General features: G+C 31.6%; 2 protein-coding genes and 1 pseudogene across 6 annotated transcripts in view; 1 reads left to right on the top strand and 2 right to left on the bottom strand.

Moving 5' to 3' along the window:
• LOC107980680 (glutamate receptor ionotropic, kainate 2) overlaps positions 1-23279 on the bottom strand; it is a 602400-nt gene that overhangs the window by 79604 nt on the left and 499517 nt on the right. The window contains exon 11 of one of the 4 annotated variants that reach the window (XM_031927149.1): positions 11779-11838. The exons of the other annotated variants lie outside the window; for them this stretch is intronic. Coding sequence (XP_031783009.1) covers positions 11794-11838 — 45 coding nt within the window. The 3' untranslated portion in view covers positions 11779-11793. Of the gene's footprint in view, positions 1-11778; positions 11839-23279 lie in introns of those variants that run through there. 4 annotated transcript variants of the gene reach the window in all.
• LOC116416888 lies at positions 8232-11580 on the bottom strand. 2 transcript variants are annotated; one of them, XM_031927150.1, is made up of 2 exons: positions 11469-11580; positions 8232-10640 (listed from the first exon to the last, which is right to left on the bottom strand). In XM_031927150.1, the coding sequence occupies exon 2, from the start codon at positions 9587-9589 to the stop codon at positions 8345-8347; it is 1245 nt and encodes a 414-aa protein (XP_031783010.1). In that variant the 5' UTR covers positions 9590-10640; positions 11469-11580; the 3' UTR covers positions 8232-8344. Both variants share the same exon structure in this region, with proteins under 2 accessions (XP_031783010.1, XP_031783011.1).
• LOC100114540 lies at positions 21977-23116 on the top strand (annotated as a pseudogene).

The raw sequence follows: 23279 nt of genomic DNA, 5'->3' as shown, positions 1-23279 counted from the left end.
CTGATGTTATTGTTGACACTGATTTTACGAGGTGCTACAGACGATCCTGACGACGACGACGATGTAGCACCATCCACGAGTGCTCTTCAAGGAGGTTTTTCAATTGGGCTCTTCTTCTTCTTTCTCTGTTCGTTCATGTCGATTTCGGTGTGACCGTATAAGGCCTTTCTCAACTATGAGCGCACTCTGAATGTGTAAGCCAATGCACACGTAAGGTATTCAGATTTTCCTCCGTAATACATGCAAATATGATCGTCCACGCTGGATAAGTTTCTGAAGGATAAACAGCTGTATTCTTCAAGGTTTGTAATCTGATTAGCTTTCTGGTAGCCACGTGTGTAAATGGTGTGTGCATCTCTGGCAATATAGCGTAACGACGGGTAAATGTCCTCCAACGCGGCCTCACCATCGTACCATTCTATACCGTGGTGATAACACGAAAGATAAGAATTAGTCGAAATTATTCCCTTGGGTAATTCGCAGTAATCACACGGTGGTTTCACAATCCAATGAGCGATAAAATTACGGTCAACTGCAATTACAGCAATCTCCTTGGGTAGAAATAACCCTTTTTTATCGTGAAAAGCTTAGATATCAATGATAAAATCCATTGTAGCTATCAACTGTTTCTTTCTCAATTACTAGAGATCAACTAACAGCCCTCAAAATCCGAAGAGGTTATATAGGCAAACCCTCTCCCTTCTTTACGGTTTCTCCCCCTCTCCCTCCTGCATATAATGCAAAACTTTAACGAAAAAGAGGGATGAGGCAGAGTTCTGTGATTCGTTCATTCGTTCTTACTGTTACGCACATCTTATGAATTGTAATCTAAAATAACTTGACGCATAGAATTCATCTCTAAAATATTGTCATATTTATCATAAACGATACAATTTACGGTGTGTGTTGATGGTTTATCGAAACGCACTTCGATACGCACATTTCCTTTATTCGACGGAACACAGTACAAAGAGATAAAGGCAGCGATCCGGAAGTAACTAGCGTATAATGCAAATATATGCAGTTTGGGCTATAATACAAATATTTATCTTTGACTTCACAGAGAATCACCCATATATAAATATAGAGAGCCCACTTTATAAATTTTTGGGAAGAAAATGAGAGAATCTTTGTTTTTCAAAGATGGAAATTTTTTATGTTTTAAATCAAATAATTATGAAAATATCAAAGATATAATTTTTACATATAGCTTTTATCTACGTGCTTTAAACAAAAAAAAATAATTATTAGATTTGACAAAATACTACTTAATATAAAATGTAAAGATGACAGTCTCAACTCTGTTAAACCCAAAGAGTAAATAATATTTTTCAAAATTAAATAATATATACATTCATGAAAATAAAATACCGAAGTAATAAGCTTTATTACAATAATATATCGAAATAAGGCAAAACTCTTCGTATATAATATCCAATTGGTAGAAGACCCTTAAGTTGATGAATTATTGTCTACAAAAATAAGCACTGGATACATCGAATCTACTGAAAAAAAATTCTACCTCCTTGATTCTACCTCTGTCGACGAGAATGAGCACCATGTGAACATCAAATCTACTAAAAAAAAATATGTACCTTCCTGTAGACGATGTCCAGGTGTCATGGAAAGTCGATAAAAAAAGTGCTGAGTCATGATTTCGATCACCGGAGAATCTCAAAAACGAGTTATCTACCTTTAATTCGATTTTTTTTATAAATGTAGAAGCAACTTTTAAAAGTTTTTTTAAGAGAATGTTGTAGGAACAGTGTTAAGGAGTATGTAGTCAAAAAATGGGATCCAAAATAGTTTAACATAATTTAAAGAAGATATACATTATTAGAAGGCAAAGTTGAAAAACACATTAGAAACATCGAATTTATAGTATGTAGATTTTCGATGTCCTCGCCGTCATCAGACTGCTCCACGTATTCGTAAAATGTTTTGTCTGACGATGTAAAAGGGTGAGAATTGCCAGAGCTCGTGTCACTGTATGTAATGTCCAACCGTCGCACAACACGGGAGTTTACGACAAGTCTGCCGATCCAACCAGTTTTCAGGTGATAATGGAAGTTCACTTGTTACGGGTGATGACGCCGTCGCTGCCTAATTCAAACCGGAAGGTCCAGGCATCGGTTCACTACTACTAATTCTTTGCACTACACTGTCACTAATTTCTACATCCATTAAGTCGTCAACACTCTCTTCTTCGACGGCACTCACTTCAGTACTAGCAGTAGCATCCTCTTCCTCTTCCTTCCGTACAATATGAAACCAAAAAATATTTGTAAAATATATTTACTCATGTGCATGTGTGTTTGTGTGTACCCCTGTATATAGCCCCAGCTGTCTAGTGTGACTTAGGATGAATTCGAGCATTGAAATAGTCAAACTTATGGTTCCAGCGGTGTTTGAAAAAAAATGGCGAGAATCAATATTTTTCTGCATTCTCTATCGCCAAGTACTAATGTACTCGGTGATTGAGAATTTAGAAAAGTATTGCACTCGATGATTTTGTCAAATCCAGCTGTTGCCATCAGTTTGATTATTACAATGCTCTATTTCATTATGAGTCTCACTAGCCGGTTTCTGCGATACTTTGAATTGAAAAAAAATCATGAAAATGTAAAGACTACTGCTGCTCCTGCATCATATAATAAAATTTTTCACATTTTACAGTAATTTGGCCTATTGTATAATTTTATTTCAAACATACTGCAAACTCCTCCTTCGGGTAAGGGTAAAAATTTTGAAAAATAAATATTTGAATGGCAAATACGTGGCAAAATTTACGAATTGAATTATAAGGAAAGGTAAAATTTTAAGCCCCAAAATATTGGAAAGGTATAATTTTGAAAACCTAAATTTGCAAATTCCTCAAAATATCGCTTTTGCAATATTTTAACTATAAATATCACCTTTCGCAATACTTCAATTTAACATTTTTGTTTTATAAATTATTTCATTTCAAAATCTCAGTTTATAAATTTTGAATTTCTAATCTTTAGCATTTCTAATTTTTATTTTTCAAAATTTTTACCCTCACCCTCCTTCTCCTCCTCCTCCTTAGTTATGTCTTGTTAAAAAACGAAAAATTCGCTAATAAGCAACATTGTGGAGGACATTTTAACATTTTAACATTTTAGCGCGCCCCCTGCTCTCAAAAGTGAATAGAAATCGATTGAAATCGATTAGAATTCACCATTAAAGTCGATAAGATTTCAATTGACTTGAATAGTGAATCTTAATTCCATTTTTTGCATTAGAACTTGATAAAATACGATAAAAATCAATATAAGTCGATAATACTCAATATGCAAAATTGCAATTGAAATCAATAGACCATGATCTTCTTGAAATTCTATCAATTTCAATTGTAATTTTTCATATTAAGTTTTATCGATTTATATTGATTTTTATCGTATTTTATCACTTTTTATCAAGTTCTAATGCAAAAAGTGAAATTAAGATTCACTATTCAAGTCGATAAGTGATCTAATCGTCTTCTATCGACCTTTTCCAACAGGGCCGGCCCTAGCACGCTGAGAAATGCGGTGTCAACTAAATTAATGCTGTACAGCTTTATACACCGCTGATCAGCAGACGCTGACAACACTTGCGAAAAACAGCTGATTTGTCGCGTGTGTGTGATTTCCGCGCCGCATCGCCGCACTATGGGCGATTTCAGGAAAACTATTGTCTAAATCAAATTGCGCCTCTCAGGAAAGTGCTAGGGACCTAATTTTTTTTTAAATGAAGGTTGTACTTCTCAGATATAGGGGAAAATATCAGAATATTGTTTTCTGATGATGTCGAGCCGGGGTACCTATGAAAAGTTTTAATTTTAAGAAAACGATATTTTAGCTACTTGTTAATGCATTAATATGCCATAAAAATGCATTTTAAAATAATTGGGAATTTTTGAGACAATCATATACTATTTTTTTAATTAATGAATGATTTTTTTTACCTACATAACCTAAAAATTCATCTATTTCGACCTATTGTACTAAGAAACGTGAATCCGGGACTTAAAATTATCATAAATCACGGACGTCTAATTTGATTAGCTTCGAATATTATATTCTAATAATACGGCACTATATAAACAAGAAAACATGTTATTTTAAAGTATTCTAACCTACAGGAATTTTAAATCTGAGAAGTTTCATTCTATAGCATGAAAGATTTCAAAGTTAACACGCATAAAATTGTTATATATATATATATATATATATATATATATATATATATATATATATATATATACATATATAATTATGTAACCTAGACTATTACATTACATATTAACGCTATAGTATTTACACGTTATATAGTAACAATTAGCAACGAAATAATAACTCTGTAGTATTCCATTTCCAATTAATATGATAACCTTCTATTATTTCATAATAATTACATTATAGATTCTTCATCAGAATTATCATAAGTCATATTATTTTCATAATCACTTGTGTTCTGGTTTTCTTCTTCCCACTCTTCTTCGTTCATAATATGCCTATAAAATAGATTGAGGATGAAATCATAATTCTGAGCTCATGACAAAATTAAATTCGTAAATAAACTTACGTTTCTTTTATATAGTTCAATGCCTGTGCATTTTGAAAGAATATGCTAATTTTATTTGGTTGCCTCTGAACATCAAAGACATTTTTGGGTCACTCATATGCACTGCTCTGTTAAATACATCCGTAATTCGTGCTAATCTACTTGTTTGTCTGGAGTGTTCTGTCATAGTTCTGCGATAAAACTTATGCCAAGACTCATTAGCATCTTCGGCATAGTATGCTAAAGGCATAGGAAATTGCCTGGCAATTTGACACCCATGCATTAAAATTTTATGAAGCGTTGGATTCATTCGACACCATGGATACGTATTGTAGTACAGTTGATATATATTTATACAGAACCTTTCTAACTCGTCTAATTTAAGCTCCTTTTTGCATTTAAATAAAGTTAATATAGTTACAATATTTTGAACCAAATCTTCATTAATTTCCAATGACCTTGCAAATTTTTTCGGATCTTCAAAACATCTACGAGCTATATTTCCAGTATTTGTTGTTCCATGGCCTTGTAATACTTGGTCCACTCTAACTCCGAAATCAATGAAAACTTTTTCCTGCACATCTCTTTTTCGAATTTGATGTCGCTCTGAAAATCGTAGAATGTATAAATTAATAAAAAACATTAATAGCATTTATTGATTAATGAGGTAGTTGCTGAAGGCTCTAAATAACCCCGTCAAAACGATCAACGTTGATTCAATGCTGATTCCAATATTGATTTCAGTCTGAAATCAGCGTTGATTCAATATTGAATCCACGTTGAATCAACATTGAATTTGTCCGAAAACGCAACGTGGATTTAGCGTTGATTTCAGACAGAATTCAGTGCTAGATTTCAAAGTTCAATCAGGGTTGAAATAAAATTGTAAAAAAAAAACTGCCAAGACGTGGGCTCAAACCCAAGACTTTTTGATTAGTAGACGAACGATTTGACCACTAAGTCATTTCGACACTTGCAATGTATATCTCATAATGTAACATACACGGAAACCTATAGGTGGCAAATAGTCTCGAAGCTGGGTACCTTTCCGAGAGCACAGAGAGGTCCAGTTGAGGGTCCAGTCCAGTATTATTATAAAAATCATGATAGAGTAGATTAATTTTCGGTTATTCTCTATAGGATTCCGTTTATATGTTATATTATGAGATAAATGTAAGTGTCGAAATGGTTAAGTGGTCAAGTCATTCGTCTACTATTCAAAAGGTCTCGGATTCGAGCCCAGGTTTTAGCGATATTTTTTTTACAATTATTTATTTCAACTCTTATTGAACCCTGAAATCCAGCACTGAATTCAGTCTGAAATCAACGTTGAATCCACGTTGCGTTTTCGGACAAATTCAATGTTAATTCAACGTTGATTCAACGTGGATTCAATACTGAATCAACGCTGATTTCAGACTGAAATCAATATTGAAATCAGCATTGAATCAACGTTGATCGTTTTGACGGGGAAAACATCATGCACATAATTATTATAGACGCACCTTTTAGCGGTTCTCGAATATCGTACGTTTTGAATGGCATTCTATAAGAAATGTTTAGGAGATGCTCAAATGTATTAATTTCCGCGTGCAATAATCCCAAACCATACTTCAGTGATTCAGCAACAGGAGTGAAATTATTGCCAAATTCTCCAAACTGATGAGACGTTATCTTACAAATTCATCTACTGGTTGCTCTATTTCCCACTATTACATTTAAACATTTGCCATCAAAAAGAGTTTGTGTAACTTAATAAGAACCGCGAATGTTTTTTCCATTGGACAGACTAAATTTATAAGAACTGAGATTCTTTATTTCATTTTCTAATCGATTGTATTCACGTATGGTCGAATTATCTGTTTCTTTTTCGAATGCAATCCTTAATGGTCGACAAAGCCTTACACTTTGAGGAATTGGATTGATCCATGATTTACCATCAGGCTTATTAGAGCTTATTTTAATGATCCCTGCTATAACTAACGGATTGAGACCAATTAAAAACAATTAAAATCGAATCGCTTTAAATTGCTTTTAATATACTCAATCGATCTTCTAAAATAGTTAGATTGAAAATCAATCGCGATTAATCGACTTTAATTGAAATCGACCTAAATAGCCATATTTAGCATTAATATTAATCATTTCAAATTTAATTATCAGTGCGCGTAATGGCTTTAAATTTCTTTTTTTACAATAGGTGTTAATAAATTTTAATCGATTCAAATAGGTGTCAGAGCAAACCATATTCGATAAAGGATTTAAACATTGCTTTCCAATGTACTCCAATACGTTTTTATTGCTGGTAAAATTAATAGATTTTGATCTATAAAGTTAATATTAATATTTTATTGACTGTTGCAGTCTTCTGTTGCAGATCGTTTTCTTCATCGATTTTAATGCGTCAAGTTTATGTACATTGTAATGTATTCCAATGCGGTTTCATTGTTCGTGGATCGAATGGGCTTTAATCATTCAAATTAATATTGATATTTAATTGAGTTCAATATATTTCAGTATACTCTGACAGGTACATTTCTGTATCGATTTAAATGTGTGATGTTAATGTAAAAGGCGAATCAACGTCAATAAAATTCAATCGACATCACATCATAATTAATAAATTAAATTTATTTTGATCGATTTGAATAAAATCTGGAGTAAATTATTTTTTATGAATAATTTCATTATTGCTCATCAATGAATGCTTCAATATATTCTTATTAATGAAAAAATTACTGGATTTTAATTCATAAAATTAACATTGGTGTTGATTGGCTTTATTTATTTTTAGCTTGACTGAGAAAGGCCGATTTTTTATCTATTTCAATGTGCCAAAGCTAAACATAATGTAAATTAATCTCAATGACATTCAATCATTATAATAAGTATTATATTTTTAATAAGATTTCACCCATTTCATATTAAATGAATGTAATTTATTTGAATATGTGCACATATTCAAATCAATCGCATGCAAGTGAATCACATGTTCAAACAATTGATTTTCCATTTTCAAAACTGACGCTCTGCGAGGCCAAGTAAACACAATATTGACCAGTCAACTCAATATGCCTTTAGAAATTGATCGATTGAAAATTAATCACAGTTAATCGATATTAATCGTCATTAATCTTAATCGGATTCAACTGCCTTTGCAATCATAAGAGCGCACAATGCGTTTTAATTATACATTTTACAATTAATATTAATAAATTTTAATCGATTTTAATGTTTTTTGTTCATCATCATGCAGTAAATCAATAGGTAGGATATAATAAAGGAAAGTATAAGCTGTCAAAGACGAAAATAAATATTTTTACTGTATTTTGATATTATTCGGTAATGTACACAGATAGCGAGCATTTTTAACATTTAAAATTATTATTTTATAATTATTAAAGATGTTTCCTAGTTATTTACTTCACAAGTAAGTTTACAACACTATTATTTAATTTTCAATTTAATTAGAAGCAAAATCTGAATCTTACTTTTTGTATTAGGTCTGTATTCAAATCGATAGAATCAAAATCGATAGGAGTCGATAAAATTTAATATAAAATACAACATTGAAAGTCGACGGTTAATATCAGGGATATTAACTCAGGGATAAAACTATATTAACTTTAATAGTTATTTTTTGTATATAATTTTATCGACTCCTTTCGATTCTATCGATTTTAATCGAGTTCTATTACAAAAAGTGTGATTATTAAGATTTAGCTTCAAATTCGATTGAAAATTTAATGATTCATAGTAATTATTTTTACCAGGGAACCTATTGTATTTCAAAGTCATTAGGCAATTCACACAAATATCTCGTATTACGCACGTTTAACAGATTTAATTTACACTTACAATCAGTAATAGGAATTATTCGGTATTGTTCAAAATTTTCTGATCGAATTTTTTTAATATGATTTACGTAAAATGGATTTTCATCATATACATCAATTCGTGAAAGTTGAAAATAACATTTCTTATCGATGCACAAAATACTTATGATTTGTCGGAAATCTGAATCAGACAATTTTATTGTAGAATCATTAGTCCGCTGCGCACGTGTATAGTTTATACTGTGAAATACTTTATGTTTGTATATACATTTTTTGTACACTCGAGCTGACGTTCCATTAATATTTTTATAATAATATTTACCTACAAATACTACTGCATTTTGATCTCCGTAAGTGAAAAACGTAGATAACCTTTTATTATCAAATAAATTTGAGCAATAATTTGATATCTTATCGGTCGAGTAATCAACATTACCCGTTTTAAAGTGTAATCTTTCTAAATGCTTTCTCGACATCTGTTTGTCCATTCCATTAGGACCATTAATTAATTGTCTCAACTGATGAATATTATTTTCAAAGGGGAATGTGGAATTCGCCCAGAGAGGACCGTTCTTCTTAACGGATTCTACTATATGTAAGACAGAATGAACGTTAAATGTCATGCTCGTTTCATGAAAATAATATTCATACAATACTACGAATTTTTTTAAATCGTGTTCACATGTAGATAATTCTTCTGCTGTAATTTCCGTCTTTAATAATGTAAATAAGCTGTTTACAAGTAAAGAATAATGTAGCAATGCTTCCTCGTCAAGAATTTCAGATAAACATGGTAATGCGTAACATAGAATCCAATGCTTAACGTCAACAGCATGCCAATTACTTCGCTCGAACTCTGGAAGTCTATGTATATCGTGAGTTGGTTTTATTGATATTATTCTTTGTTTTATTCTATTTTTGTCAAAACTTGATATCTTAAATTTAGATTCTGCTTTTGTATACTGTTTATACAACTGGTTGTCTACTCCAGCTAAAGTGCCATGTAAATAATCATAACTAAAAGACCACACCATATCGATATATGGAGTTGCGGATAGCGATATATCACCTTTCACTCCTCTTGCAGAAGAGTTATTTGATAAGATTACGCTTTGTAAATCTTCTGCATGGCTTTCTCTACTTCGTAATGGCTGATTGACCAAACGATCCTCGTTAGTATGAAACATTGGATATCTAATTCCTGACACCTATAAGTAATAAATTCCCCTATGGTAGCACCATGAGCATCCAAAGTATCCATTGAATTGTAATCTTCGCTGAAAAATTGGCCTAGCTACGGAGTCAAAAGAGAACGATAATGCAATAAATTTAAGATTGATTGGTCTGCCATTAAGATCTGTTATTTCTATTCCTGTTTCATACAACGATAATGCTTCTTCTAGAAACTTTGAGAAATATAAATTAGCTATATCGCTGTCTGGTTCTTTGATTGTTATCAACATGCCAACTAGGAGAACGTATTGAAATCTCATCTTGGGTGGTAAACAATTAAGCAAAACTTGCATTGGCCAAAATTATTGCTTACCAGTTTTAGTACATTGTGCTCCATCAGAACCAACATTGTAGGTGAAATATTTTGTTCCATTATTGTTAATATTTTTGTACAGTTCACCATCATGAACATCTCTGATTACATTTTCAGCAGGTCTTTTCGATATTGATTCCTCAAACTTAAAAAATTCTGTTTTTATTTCCTTATTGCGAAATAACATATTCAGCTGAAATTTGAAGTCTATTGTTATAAAATAATTTTTAGATGTTAAACTGATGTTAATTTTATCCAAGCAATTCGAACAAACAACTACTTTCTTTGTTATTTTGTCATGCGTACTTGAGTTGATAATTGCCTTTTTACACGAAGTACAATAATAATGGAACATTATTTTGTTATCTGGAGGATCAAAAGCTTGTTTGAACCTGTACTTCGATATGTTAAGATCGTTTGCATCGGGTCCAGCTGATAATTTCAGCATATCTATTAAGCTATCTCTTTCAATATCCGATAATTTAAATCTTAAGGAGTGCGCCATAACTAGCGTCATAACATCTCGCACTGTCATTTAGGACTCTTTGAACATAATTCTGTCATCAAATGACGTTTCTTCGTTATCAGATATACTGTCGCAATCATCGCTGATATCATCAGAATCACAATAAGTTTCACCACTGTCTGATTCATTATTGTTTTCACCATTTATTTCGTGATTATGATTGAACCTGTATCAAACATATATTGATAAGTAAAATTTTCTATATTTATAAAAGATAGATTGTGTGTAAGTTGAAACAAAAACGCTGATAAAAATAGTCAATAGGAATCGATTAAATCATCAACAAATTCTGCGCTTCATTTGAATACAATTTTTTGTATTAAGACTCGATTAAAATGAATTAGAATCGATGGAAGTCAATAGATTTTAGTACGAAAAACAACAATTGAAGTCGATAGTTATTATACCAGCAATAAGTATCTATTAACTTTACTAATCCTTTTTTGGATAGAATTTTATCAATTTGTATCGATTTCCATCGACTCCATCAACTTTTAATATGTTTTTATGCAAAAAATGGAATTCAGATATAGCTTAGAATTTAATTCATAATTTAATTTATCTCTACTGACTAATTTTAACAGTAAAGAAATACATTTAAATATCAATGTTATGATAAAAATTAAAGAATTTTAATTGATTTTAATCTATTTTAGTCGGTTTCGTAGAATTTAATTAAGAGGGTCTCAAAGCCAATTTAAAATTCAAATTTCACCCAACCATGTAGCAGACGAACAAACAACTAATTTGCTTATGAAAAATGATAAAAACACAATTACGAAAAAGTAGGATATCAGTGCCCTCCATATGTAATTTCTACTATTTTACAAAGTTTGACACTTATATATAAATATCTCATCGAATGGCATTTGAATTACATGATTTTGAGACATTATTGAATTTCAATTCTTTAATTATTCAATTAAATCGATTTTTATCGCCTTTCATCGCTTTTAATACATTTGTATCTACATAAATTACTTCCTGTACTCACTCAATAGTAATATCATCTAAATCACTATTTTCATTTATAGATGTGTTTAATCTATGAGATGTAACTACATGATTTATTGAATTATTAGACTGTAGTTCATCCTCGAGTTCCTCTGTAATTAAACAGAATTTATTTTTAATAATATTGCCAATTAGATAAATACTTTTATAAATAGCAAGCTTAAAATGAATGAATCATTTACCTAATAAATTAACAGAATTATTATAATCACAGCAATTATCTAAATATCCTCTATCATTATGATCTGTTATATTTTCATCATTATTCGTACTTTTAGATTGAACGAAATTAACATCTTTTACATTTAGAAGATCGCTGTCATTATTATCAGTCGTAGTACAAATTTTATCTGTAAAAAATAAAAAATTAACAAACCATGGAACTTCTATACCTTCAAATAGGACCTTGCACGGAAAGATTGGAGATAAAGGTTTCTTAAAAATCTAATGTCTAATGCGATTATCATATTTGAGGTTTTTGCATGGAGAAAAGTGAAATTTAAATAGAAAAAAGTTAAATTTGTAATGAGAAAAGTAAGTTTCAATATAACTTATAAATTAACGGATATAATTAATTTAAATTTTAAGTAAATGCAAGTTAATTTATCTTCAGCGATTGAAGACCAATTAAAAGATGCTAACAAAAGCTCAGACATGAATGACCAGGAAAAGCACTTCCTTCCAGTAGGCAGTTATCGTAAATCGGATGACACAGTGAGTATATTTTGTATGCTTTTATTATACACTAACCCTGCTAGAATAGTTAACAGGAATAGATAAAATCATGAGTTAAAATGTAACATATATTTGAATCTCACTTTTTGTATTATAACACGATTACAATCTAGTACTAATCATTGACTTCTATTGAGTTCAAACAGTCATTTTTGTATTTCATCCCGGACGAGCCCTCAAGCTGTCAGATAACTACACTAACTAAAATAAGAACAACCGCGGAGTTGTTGACTCGGTTGCTATACTTATAAGCGCGATTCACGATGTCCGAATCGCGCTGATCATAACAATCTTATTGACTCCTATCTGTTATTACAAGAGTGGGGTTGAAATATAACTCAGAATTTGATAATTAATTTCATCAATGCCAATGGCCTATTTTTAGCAGGGAATATATATTTTAAAATTGTTGTATAGGTACATATTGGAAGGAACGTGAGATTGCCTGCCTCAATCTACAATAATTTAATGCGCTCTAAAAAACCAAGCACGTGCGTTGGAAACATTCTACTAATCGTGATAGGTGAAGATATTCTCGTAAAGAGTACTTTGACAGGAAAAATTAGTAATAGAACAATAGGGAAAAGTGGAGGAAAAAGTAAAAAGCACGCAAAAAAAGGCAAGAAGTCGACAAAGGAGGATGAAGAATCGGAGCATGATGATGGTACTGTAGAGGAGAATAAACCAGAGCAGCCCAAAAAAATAATTCCGCAGTATGAGAAATTAGATGGAGTTAAATTGGCCGCTTGTCAAGGTTATTATAAAATGAACAGCTTCCTATCATTCTGGAAAAAGTCAATAAGGTTTATAGAAATCAATAGAATAAAATTTAAATAATGATGACAAAAATCAACAGCAAAAATTAAGATTTTAGCAAACTTTTGTCGACTTTTTCCAGAAATAATAAAAATTAAGTAAATTGTTACAATAACTTTCTTTTTTATTTTTATTTAGATTTGTTTTGCATTGACTTAATGACGAATACAAAAAAAAGGAAGACGTTGAAGAATCCGATATTAAAAAAGAATTGAAAAATTTTAACGATTACGTCAGTAAAAAAATTTCTTACTTAAAGCGTGATAGGCTTAGAAAAGTAGTCGAAAAGAGTAAGATCTACATAATTAATTTTAAAAATGTAAAATTGTTGTCAGTTATGAAATAATTTTAATAATTTTATTCAGATGATGGAAATATGGATGAAGAAGTTAAGACTGCTGCCACTAGTGATCCTAAAAATAGTACTGCTGAAAACAGTCCAATATGCGATGACGTTGACAATCCTCAACCCAGTACTTCGAAAGAAGCAGTTGACATAACTTGTATTGATGTTTCGAAAGCACTTTTTGCGAAAGCACTTTTTGCGAAAGCACTCCGGAATTTTCTGATGATGGGTTTCCAAAATGCGATTTTCCTATACCTGAAGAAGTAGTAGATCCCTTAGCAACTGATACTTCTGATAAAACGGAATCGATAGATTCCAAATATGATATGTCTGATTATTCTTCAGTTCATGACGAGGAACCCGTCGAATCCGATTTAGACTAAAATGAGGATTTAGCGATACTAAAACTTAATTTTAAGATTGTTTAATATTGTGTTCAATGGCATATTCAGTAATATTTATTTATATCAATACTTATATCTTTATATCACTTTGAAGAAGCATTAGCTGCAGTAAATTTCACTTTTTTTAGCCATGCATTCGATAAAAAATATTTCATGAATATAAATTTTGCAATGTATTACAATTCATCTTCTAATCCCATTGATTGTAATATAAAAATTTAACATATATTAAATTCATTTACTATAATAAATCTAAGTAAATCTTATTGAAGCACAATTAATTACTATAATACGTCAAATAGTATCTTAACATGTGTTATGTACATTGTGTCCGGCGACTGTACATTAATTTCAATTAGAATATTTTCACGATCAATTTCAAAATTTTCGATTAAAATCAACTAGATCTTATTCACTATAATATCAACAAAAGTCAATTCAATTTTATTAATTTCTTTCAATGTTAACTATGTTTGATTAAAAGCGATAAATATTTATGTTTATTTTACTAATACAAGTCAAACAAACCCCATATCTATATATCTCATGTGCATTCATAGCAATTAAGAAACTTAAAATTACAATGTGAAAATTATTTATTAAAATCAATTGTATTTTATTCGCAATAAAAATAATAAAATGCAATTCAATCTAATTCAAACCCATAATTCCATACTCATGTTCCATTCAAATATATTAGAATCAATGATTGTTTCACTAATACAAGTCAAATAATACCCCAATCATGCGTATTCATTACAATTAAAAAACCGGATGAATCTTTTGTATATTTTATTATTCCGATGGATTAAGATTAATATACAGGTAGTCATAAGAAATCAAATGGTATCGCAACAATTGGCATGCTCATTGATTGTAATTAAAATCAATAAAAATAATTACAATTTTAGCTCTCAATACGATTCGAAACTAGATGTTGTTTAGATATTTTACAATTCAAAGTCATTAAACGGTAAGTCTATTTAAGTCGATTAACAATTATAAGAATTTATAACAGAAAGTATATTGAAGTAAATTGAAAACAGTATGGATATGATTAATACTAATACATTTTAATCAACTAAATTTTATTGCTTTTAATCGGTTTTTTAAGAAACTTTTATCGAAACGTACATTGTAATCAACTTTAATGATAAAAATAGGGAACAACAATCACAATTAATATCGACTGAATTTTCTTCAATCGATTTCAATCCGTCAGTTTTAGCAGGGATAATGAAGCTTGTAACGAAGAGGGACTGCTCGGAAGCTTCGCTTTCATTTACAGCATTCCTTACAGTTTTGATGTACATTTTTATGGCCTGAAGAGCTATCGAACCCTACAGTTACAGAAAGCGTTAAATCAATCAAGTCGTTGACACTCCAATCCAAAGCAACTGCATTGCAAAGTCGCTCACTAGTTTTATATAACATCTCCTGCATGGATACCATAATCTGTACCTCGGAAATATCGTAACCATTTCGTAGACATTCGGACAAAGCTTTGGAAATTCCTGAATAGCAGGTATAAATGGGATCATTTCTCATCTTACAATCTTTAGATAAACTTATGTAAGAATTTTTATTCAAGTTTTGCTCTAAATAAAATGCTGCAGCTGAATCTGCTGTATGTTTCAATATATTTGACTCACACTGTTGAATATTCTGATTTTGCGTTCCATTGGATAAATCGCTATTTCTAAAATTTCAACATCATTTTGGGTGAAGCCATATACCTCTCTTGCTCGTCTATATTTAGTAGATATAGAGTAATCTGATATTATAGTATATCTTCCACCATTGGAACCTGTTCTGACTTTTCTTGGTCGTCCTCTATTATGCTTATTTTTTCTTTTTCGTCTGCCCATCTTATGAATTATAACGATATATGATTTTGTGAATAGCATGTATGATCTTCAATAAATTTAACATATACAGGGGGTATGCCGAAAAAAAATTGATTCTAGCCTTCTGCAAGGAAAAATTTTTAAGATGAATTTTTAAATTTGCGTATCTTTTTTAAAATAGAAATTTTGGCATTTCTTCGTTTTCGTCTTTTTTTGTGTAAAAGTAATTATATGATATCACTCACGATTTATTCTCATAATTTTTGCACCTAATTTTAATAAAAAGAAACAACATAATATATTTTTAGAAAGATGTGCATTAATTTGTCGGAATTTATGCTGTGATGAAACTGTGATCTTATTTTATTTAATTATTTTAAGTAAGTATTTATCGTATGCAACAGAAATTTATCGAAAAAATGCCATAATAATGAGTTTTATCAAAAACTTAGCCTAATTCTGTGGATTTACGGCAAAACAACTTTAATCAATTTTTTGTAGTTTTTAGATATTAGCAAATTTAATTTTTTTTTGTAATATGTACTCAAGTCATTTTGCTTTTGAGCCACAGAATCATTTTCTTTTATTATCTTTGGCGACAGATTCTAATTTTTCAATATTTTAAAACTTACCGTTTGAACAATTTCGTAACTGAAATAACAGTTGCTTTTTAAAAATAAGACTTTATAAAAATTACACTTTGTAAACAATAATACTTAGTAGTGTAAAAAACAACACCTTGTGAAAAATAACATTTGCTTGCTTTTTAAAACTAGGATTTACATAAATATATATTCTTTAATTAGTTATGGGAAACAACGTCTTCTGTTAAAGTAGTGCATAGAGTATATAGATTTTATGCGCAATTTTTTAAAATGATTTTTCTTTTTGTAATATTTAAATAATGTCAATTTTCGATAAATATGAAATTATTATGAATGCATATAAAAATAATATAAATATTATATAATATATTTGTATGTACAGTCATAATATTTAAATGATAAAAACATGACAATATTAAATATTACAAAGAGAAAACTCATTTTAGAAAATTGAAACATGAACTCCATATACTCTGTACACTACGATAACATTTGAAAAAATAATGACAAATAATTAAAAATAATAACAAATAAGATCACTTATCACTATATCCATTTCCAAATAAAAATTAAATATAAATTAATAATAATTAAGAAATTAAACAAAAACAAAATTCTTTTAGAAAATTAAATTATTAAATTAAAAAAAACAAATAATTGCAAATAATGACAGAAAAATTTATATAATTTTGACTATTAGTATTTTTTGTATCCTAATATTTCCTATTATCTGATATTATCTATATAAAGTAATGGTAAGTGGTACTTATATCACATAATTATTTTTTCGTTGCTAATTGTTACTATATAACGCGTAAATATATATATATGTGTGTGTATATATATATATATATATATATATATATATATATATATATATATATATATAAAACAATTTATGTACGTTATATGTGGTGAGAATAATAATATTTTATTTTATCAACAATTTTATGTGTGTTAACTTTGAAATCTTTCATGCTACAGAATACTTTAAAATAACATGTTTTCTTGTTTATATAGTGCCGTATTATTAGAATATAATATTCGAAGCTAATCAAATTAGAGGTCCGTGATTTATGATAATTTTAAGTCCCGGATTCACGTTTCTTAGTACAATAGGTCGAAATAGATGAATTTGTCGTCGAAATAGGTTATGTAGGTAAAAAAATCATTCATTAATTAAAAAAATAGTATAGGATTGTCTTAAAAATTCCCATTTATTTTAAAATGCATTTTTATGGCATATTAATGTATTAACAAGTAGCTAAAATATCGTTTTCTTAAAATTTCGTACTTTTCATAGGTGCCCGGCTCGACATCATCAGAAAACAATATTCTGATATTTTCCCCTATATCAGAGAAGTACAACCTTCATTTAAAAAAAAAATTAGGTCCCTAGCACTTTCCTGAGAGGCGCAATCTGATTTTGACAATACTTTTCCTGAAATCGCCCATACTGCGCTGGGGGGCCACCCGTCGCAGTGATTAGCTGATGTTAGCTGTAAAAGACGTTTTTTCAAAGTTAAATTTTTATATATGCAAACTGTCTGTAAGAAACGCTTGCCAGTAGTAAAATAACTTTGAGCATATGTAGAACGTGTTTTGATTATAAAATAAATATCGACTAATTGTAAAATAAAAAAGTATAAGTTGTACAATATCATCATGGATACGCGACTTCTTCATCTATTTACAATGATCGCAAGTGGACCTACATCGTGTGGCAAAACTTTTTTTATTAATCGATTTTTGAAACATCTCGATCATTTGTGTGACACGCGTTTTGATCGGATAATCGTGTACTATGCAGAATGGCAAGACATGTAGGAGCATGGCTTTAAACCAGTATACGGAAAGATTGAGTATCACGAAGGTCTACCCGATCCTAAAGATTATTCGCACGAAAATACACATAAAAAATTAATCAACATAGACGATCTTATGCGCGAATCGAGCAATAAAGTAGTTGAGGGTCTCTTCGTACGTGGTTCACATCACAAATCTTTGTTGATCATTTATTTAAACCAAAATTTATTTCATAAAGGACAGCGAGATATATCGTTAAATGCGAATTATTTAGTACTTTTCAAAAATCCTCGAAATCGTGCACAAATTTTCTATCTAGCTCGACAAATTTATCCCGAAAATCCAAAATTTCTTCAAGAAATATTCTACGATGCAACAAAGCATAGTTTCTCTTATTTATTCATTGATTTAAAACAAAATACGCCAGATAAGTTGCGTTTTAGTGCCTCTATTTTTCCAGACGACGAGAAACATTACGCGTACGTTCCAAAGAAAAAGGGGCGCTAAGATAGTTAAAAACATTTTCAGTTTAATTTACGATATGGAAGCGTCAACATCGTCAGCACCGAGCAGAGCTCAGTCCTCACCTGACTGTTCAACAGCAAGCTGTGGTTGTGCTGGAAATATAAAAATTACTCTACCAAAACACTTTACAAAAAAGTGCATTGCGCCCTTACATGCATTTTGCCACGCGGACGTACGGCAACGTAACATTCTGCTGCAAACAGCTGATAAAAATCTTATACGCTGTATATGCGAGTGCGCTCTAAATAATGTAAAAGAAAGTGTTGGTTTAAAAACCAAAGAGAGAAATAAACTTTCGAAACTTAACAAATTTTGAGAAAATTAGTCGATAAAATAACTATTAGTACACGTGGCAAGTCGCAGGGTGGAAAAAATCAACAGAAAAACAATAGCCCGCACATCCGGTTGAAAAAAGAAAAAACGTTTATTCTTACAAAGCGGCGGTGGTTTTCTCCCTTTCCTGCTTGCATCCATACTAAATAATCTCTTATCGGTTCTCTTGGAATAAAAATGTTACTGTCGCTAGAAACGGCAAACAGATTGAAGGTTTGAGTATTATAGCCCTATTGAATGATGCTTTAAGAAAGAGAAAAAATTTTCAAGCTATCGGACGCGGTGATTTTGCTATGCTATTAAGATCGTTAAACGTACCGCGTGAGTATATAGGTAACAACGATTTTTGGGTAAGCACGCCAACATTCGCAACACCCAATACTCGCGGCAGCGACGACGACGGCGCATCAGACAGTTTTGCAAGCGACGGGGTGACGGTAAAAATTAAAAAAAAATAAAAATTAGAAAGGGTAAAGATTAGAAATTAAAAATTTATAAACTAAGATTTTGAAATGAACAAATTTATAAAACAAAAATGTTGTATTGAAATATTGCGAAAGGTGATATTTGTAGTTAAAATATTGCGAAAGGTGATATTTTTAGTTAAAATATTGCAAAAGCGATATTTTTAGGAATTTGCAAATGTAGGTTTTCAAAATTATACCTTTCCAATATTCTGGGACTTAAAATTTTACCTTTCGTTATAATTCAATTCGTAAAGTTTGCATTACAAATATTTATTTTTCAAAATTTTTATCTATACCCCTAGATGTCGTGAAAAATAAAACAAAACATCTTCAAATATTAAGTAACCAATCGCCTATTACACCGGCTACAAACCAAAAAGAAGCTGGCTCTTGGCTGTCTTTAAACTTGTGAAATTTAACTGTACATTTATAAACTCGTATATACTTGTGAAATATGAGTAGTAAAAAGTATGAAAACTAATACTTTAATCCTGCTCACAAAGCCAGTTTTTCAGGAGCTAGAAAACTATTACGCATCAATAAAACAGATCCTCCTAAAAGAATTCACGACTGGCTAAGTAATCAAGATTTACACTTCATAGACTAGAACGTAAAAAGTTTCAGAGATTGCACTATAATCAACATCTGATTGATGCCGTATGGGAGACAGATCTCGTAGACGTGCAGGCATTTAAATCGCACAACGACAGCTACAACTATCTACTAGCCATAATAAGCGTATTCTCTAAATTCTACTGGGTACAGCCGATGAAAGATAAGACGGGCGCCTCGGTCGTTAAGGCTTCCGACGCTGTCCTAGCGCGTGCTAATGGCCGCCGACCCGTATACCTGCAGTCAGATCGGGGAAAGGAGTTTGTGTGCGGTATTCTAAAAGTATCTCGAGTAAAACGGCATATTATTCGGTGTCGCGCCTAATCCAGATGTAAAAGCAGCGGTCGTTGAACGTTTCAATAGAACCTCAAAAGAACATATCTGGCGTTACTTTACCTATAGAAACACATGTAAAGGTTCAACTTTCCCCAGGAGACTGGATAGTCAGTCGGTTCCAGGATCTGGATAAGGGAAAGGGGCAAGAAAAGAGTCTGTTTTTATATTTTTAATAATAACAAATATATTTCTTAAGTAAAGAATAGCAATTTGGAATCAGTTGTTAAATCCCGGCTGAAACAGAAATCAATAATGCGTCTTGTTAAAAATATTGCGCCTTTACAAATAGAATTGTTTAAACTAACATGGTTGACAATTTATAAGAATATCTACGCGATTTCGTTACAAGAATGATTCGGTGTTTCGGTACGGTGGCGGTATGACGGATCGGTGGCGGGTTTTGAGGTTAGGAGTTCATTCGGTACGGTGGAGTCGTGTGCGCACGGCTACACCGATCCGAATTTGATTTACCATGGTGTAAGCTTTATAATAAGAAAATAATAGACTAGTGTACTGTTATTTCTTTTAAACGTGGCTGAATGGGACTATTTAACAAAAATAGAGAAGCAGTGGAGTTGTTTTGATTTCGTAGCAGCTTTGTGTAATGTGGCAATACGACAAAGTTAAAAATTTGCAAGATGCTTGGAAAGTGAAGCTGAAGACCAAAAGTGAAGCAGTAGTACTTAACGGTGGATCTTCAGGAAACAGTGTACCAAGAGTTGCTTTAGCTAAAATATCATCCACTATTAGTTGATTAAAAGAAGTTAGTGTTGGGTATTGCAACTTCTTTACTTGCACGATTCAAAAACTTGAATTCTATGCAACTGTACTCGAGGAGCTACAGTATATTGGAATCAGTATCAGAAAACAGACCTGTAATTCTTGTTTATAGTCACAGCTTACAAGGTGCCGTTGCAGCCAGGACAGCACCGTTGGTTCAAAATGAGGTTGTTGTTATTGTTATTCATGTAGTGAAAGGAAAAGCACTTGACGCTCTTAGATTTATGCGGGGCTTCCTATGCTTACACGCATGAACATTTTCAACCATAGCAAAAGTAGTAGGTGTAATGGTGCGTTTGCAGTGGCCAAATAAGAAACAGGGAGGTGTAGACAGACTAGACAGAAAACTTACTGTTGCACAGATGCAAGGCAAGTTCCAATTGCAAGTTCTCACAGCCCATGGACATGTAGTCCAAGAAGATGCACCTGAAAAAGTTCAGAAGCTGTGGCTACATTTTTGGTCAGACACAAGTACGCAGAACTTATTGCTGATTGCACCTGGTCTGTACCAGCCTGCTGAATGATTGCCATTCAAGATCAATGGTCGATCATTCGGCTATCGAGACAACTTCCTATACAAGAGAGGATGCAGCTCTATGGTTGGATTATTAAATCAGTATCCAGGTATGGCGTTATTTCTCTCAACTTGTTTTTACGCAATATCTAATGTTGTATTAGTTTTTCACACACTAAATCTTATCTTTCTTTCTCATGTAAAACAGTTGGCAAGAGCATAGCTGATGAGTGAAACTTCAATGAAACTGTTTTAAATTACTACAAAGCAGCATTCGAAGAAATAATAGCACGCTGAAAAGTTGTAGGCTGATGAATTGGCTGTTCTACGTGGCATTTCTCTAGAAGCTCTTCCATAACAGTATGGCAAATGAGCCAGATAGGTCCAAAAAAGAAAACAACCATATACCATCATTCACAGCTGTTGAAAATACATTAGGACCAGGATTAGACCTAGAATTCGAAACTGAAGCACAGATACAAGCTTCAGAACCTGCTCAGTATGAAACTGCGTATGTCACATCACATTAAGGAAACTGTAGAGCTGGTGCCTTTTCAGCGGATGGCCAATTGATAGTTACTGGATCAGTTGATGCTTCGATAAAAATTCTTGATGTTGATCGTATGCTAGCCAAATCAGCACCAGATGAAGTTCCTGGTGATCAGTCAGGAGGACATTCCGTAATTAGAATATTTTATGACCACTTGGAGGAAGTAACCTGCTTAGAATTTCATCCAAGCATACCAATTCTAGTGTCTGGAAGTAAAGATTTTACCATTCAATTATTTGACTTCAGCAAAGCTAGTGTTAAGAAAGCATTTCGTACAGACTCGGATCAAATAAGATGTTTAGCCTTTAATCCAACTGGTGATTATCTGGTGGTTGGAACTAATCATCCAGTTGTACGATAGTATGATGTTAATACAGCACAATACTTTGTGTGCAGCATTCCAAATCATCAGCATACAAGTGGTATTATACTAGCATTAAATATTCTCCTGACTTATGCATCGGCAAGTAAAAATGGAAGCATCAAGTTGTGGGATGCAGTTTCAGATAGGTATATTAATACATCCGTGAAAGCACTTGATAGTTATCAAGCTTGTTTTGTTGCTTTTACAAGAAATGGAAAAGTATATAAAATTTTTATTTTACATAAAGAAAAGTATACGTAAGAATTATTATCAAGTCCTAAACCTTTTTTTAGTATCTACTGTCATCAGGAAAAGACTCGCTGATCAAATTGTGGGAGTTGTCAACTAGTAGGTGTATAATTGCATACACTGGAGCTGGAACAACAGGTATTTTATGTGGGTTTCTAACAGAAGAAATCAAAATCATGGTATCAACGTACGATGAGGTTGCTGCCAGGTAATAAGATACCTTGTTTTCAAAATTAGAATCATAAATGTCATGTAATTTAAAATTTCAGGTCAGAAGAGATTCAGATGGATCTTCTTATGAAACCATTCTACAAAAGGGCTCGCTGGCTCGAGACTTAAAATCGATTTTTGACAACAGTCTGAGCACCCATGGAATCATAAATATTATGATTGTCAAATGGATACAGGTAAGCTTTTGCCTACCTCAAAAAGATCACCTGACTCACAATAAATGTTTCGTAGTGGACCCACAAATCATTGACAGATGTTTGAACAGTCTGAG

Source organism: Nasonia vitripennis, assembly GCF_009193385.2.
Source record: "Nasonia vitripennis strain AsymCx chromosome 3 unlocalized genomic scaffold, Nvit_psr_1.1 chr3_random0012, whole genome shotgun sequence".
Classification (NCBI taxonomy): domain Eukaryota; kingdom Metazoa; phylum Arthropoda; class Insecta; order Hymenoptera; family Pteromalidae; genus Nasonia; species Nasonia vitripennis.
Note: the sequence above shows the minus strand (reverse complement) of the source record. Positions and strands in the feature narration are given on the sequence as shown.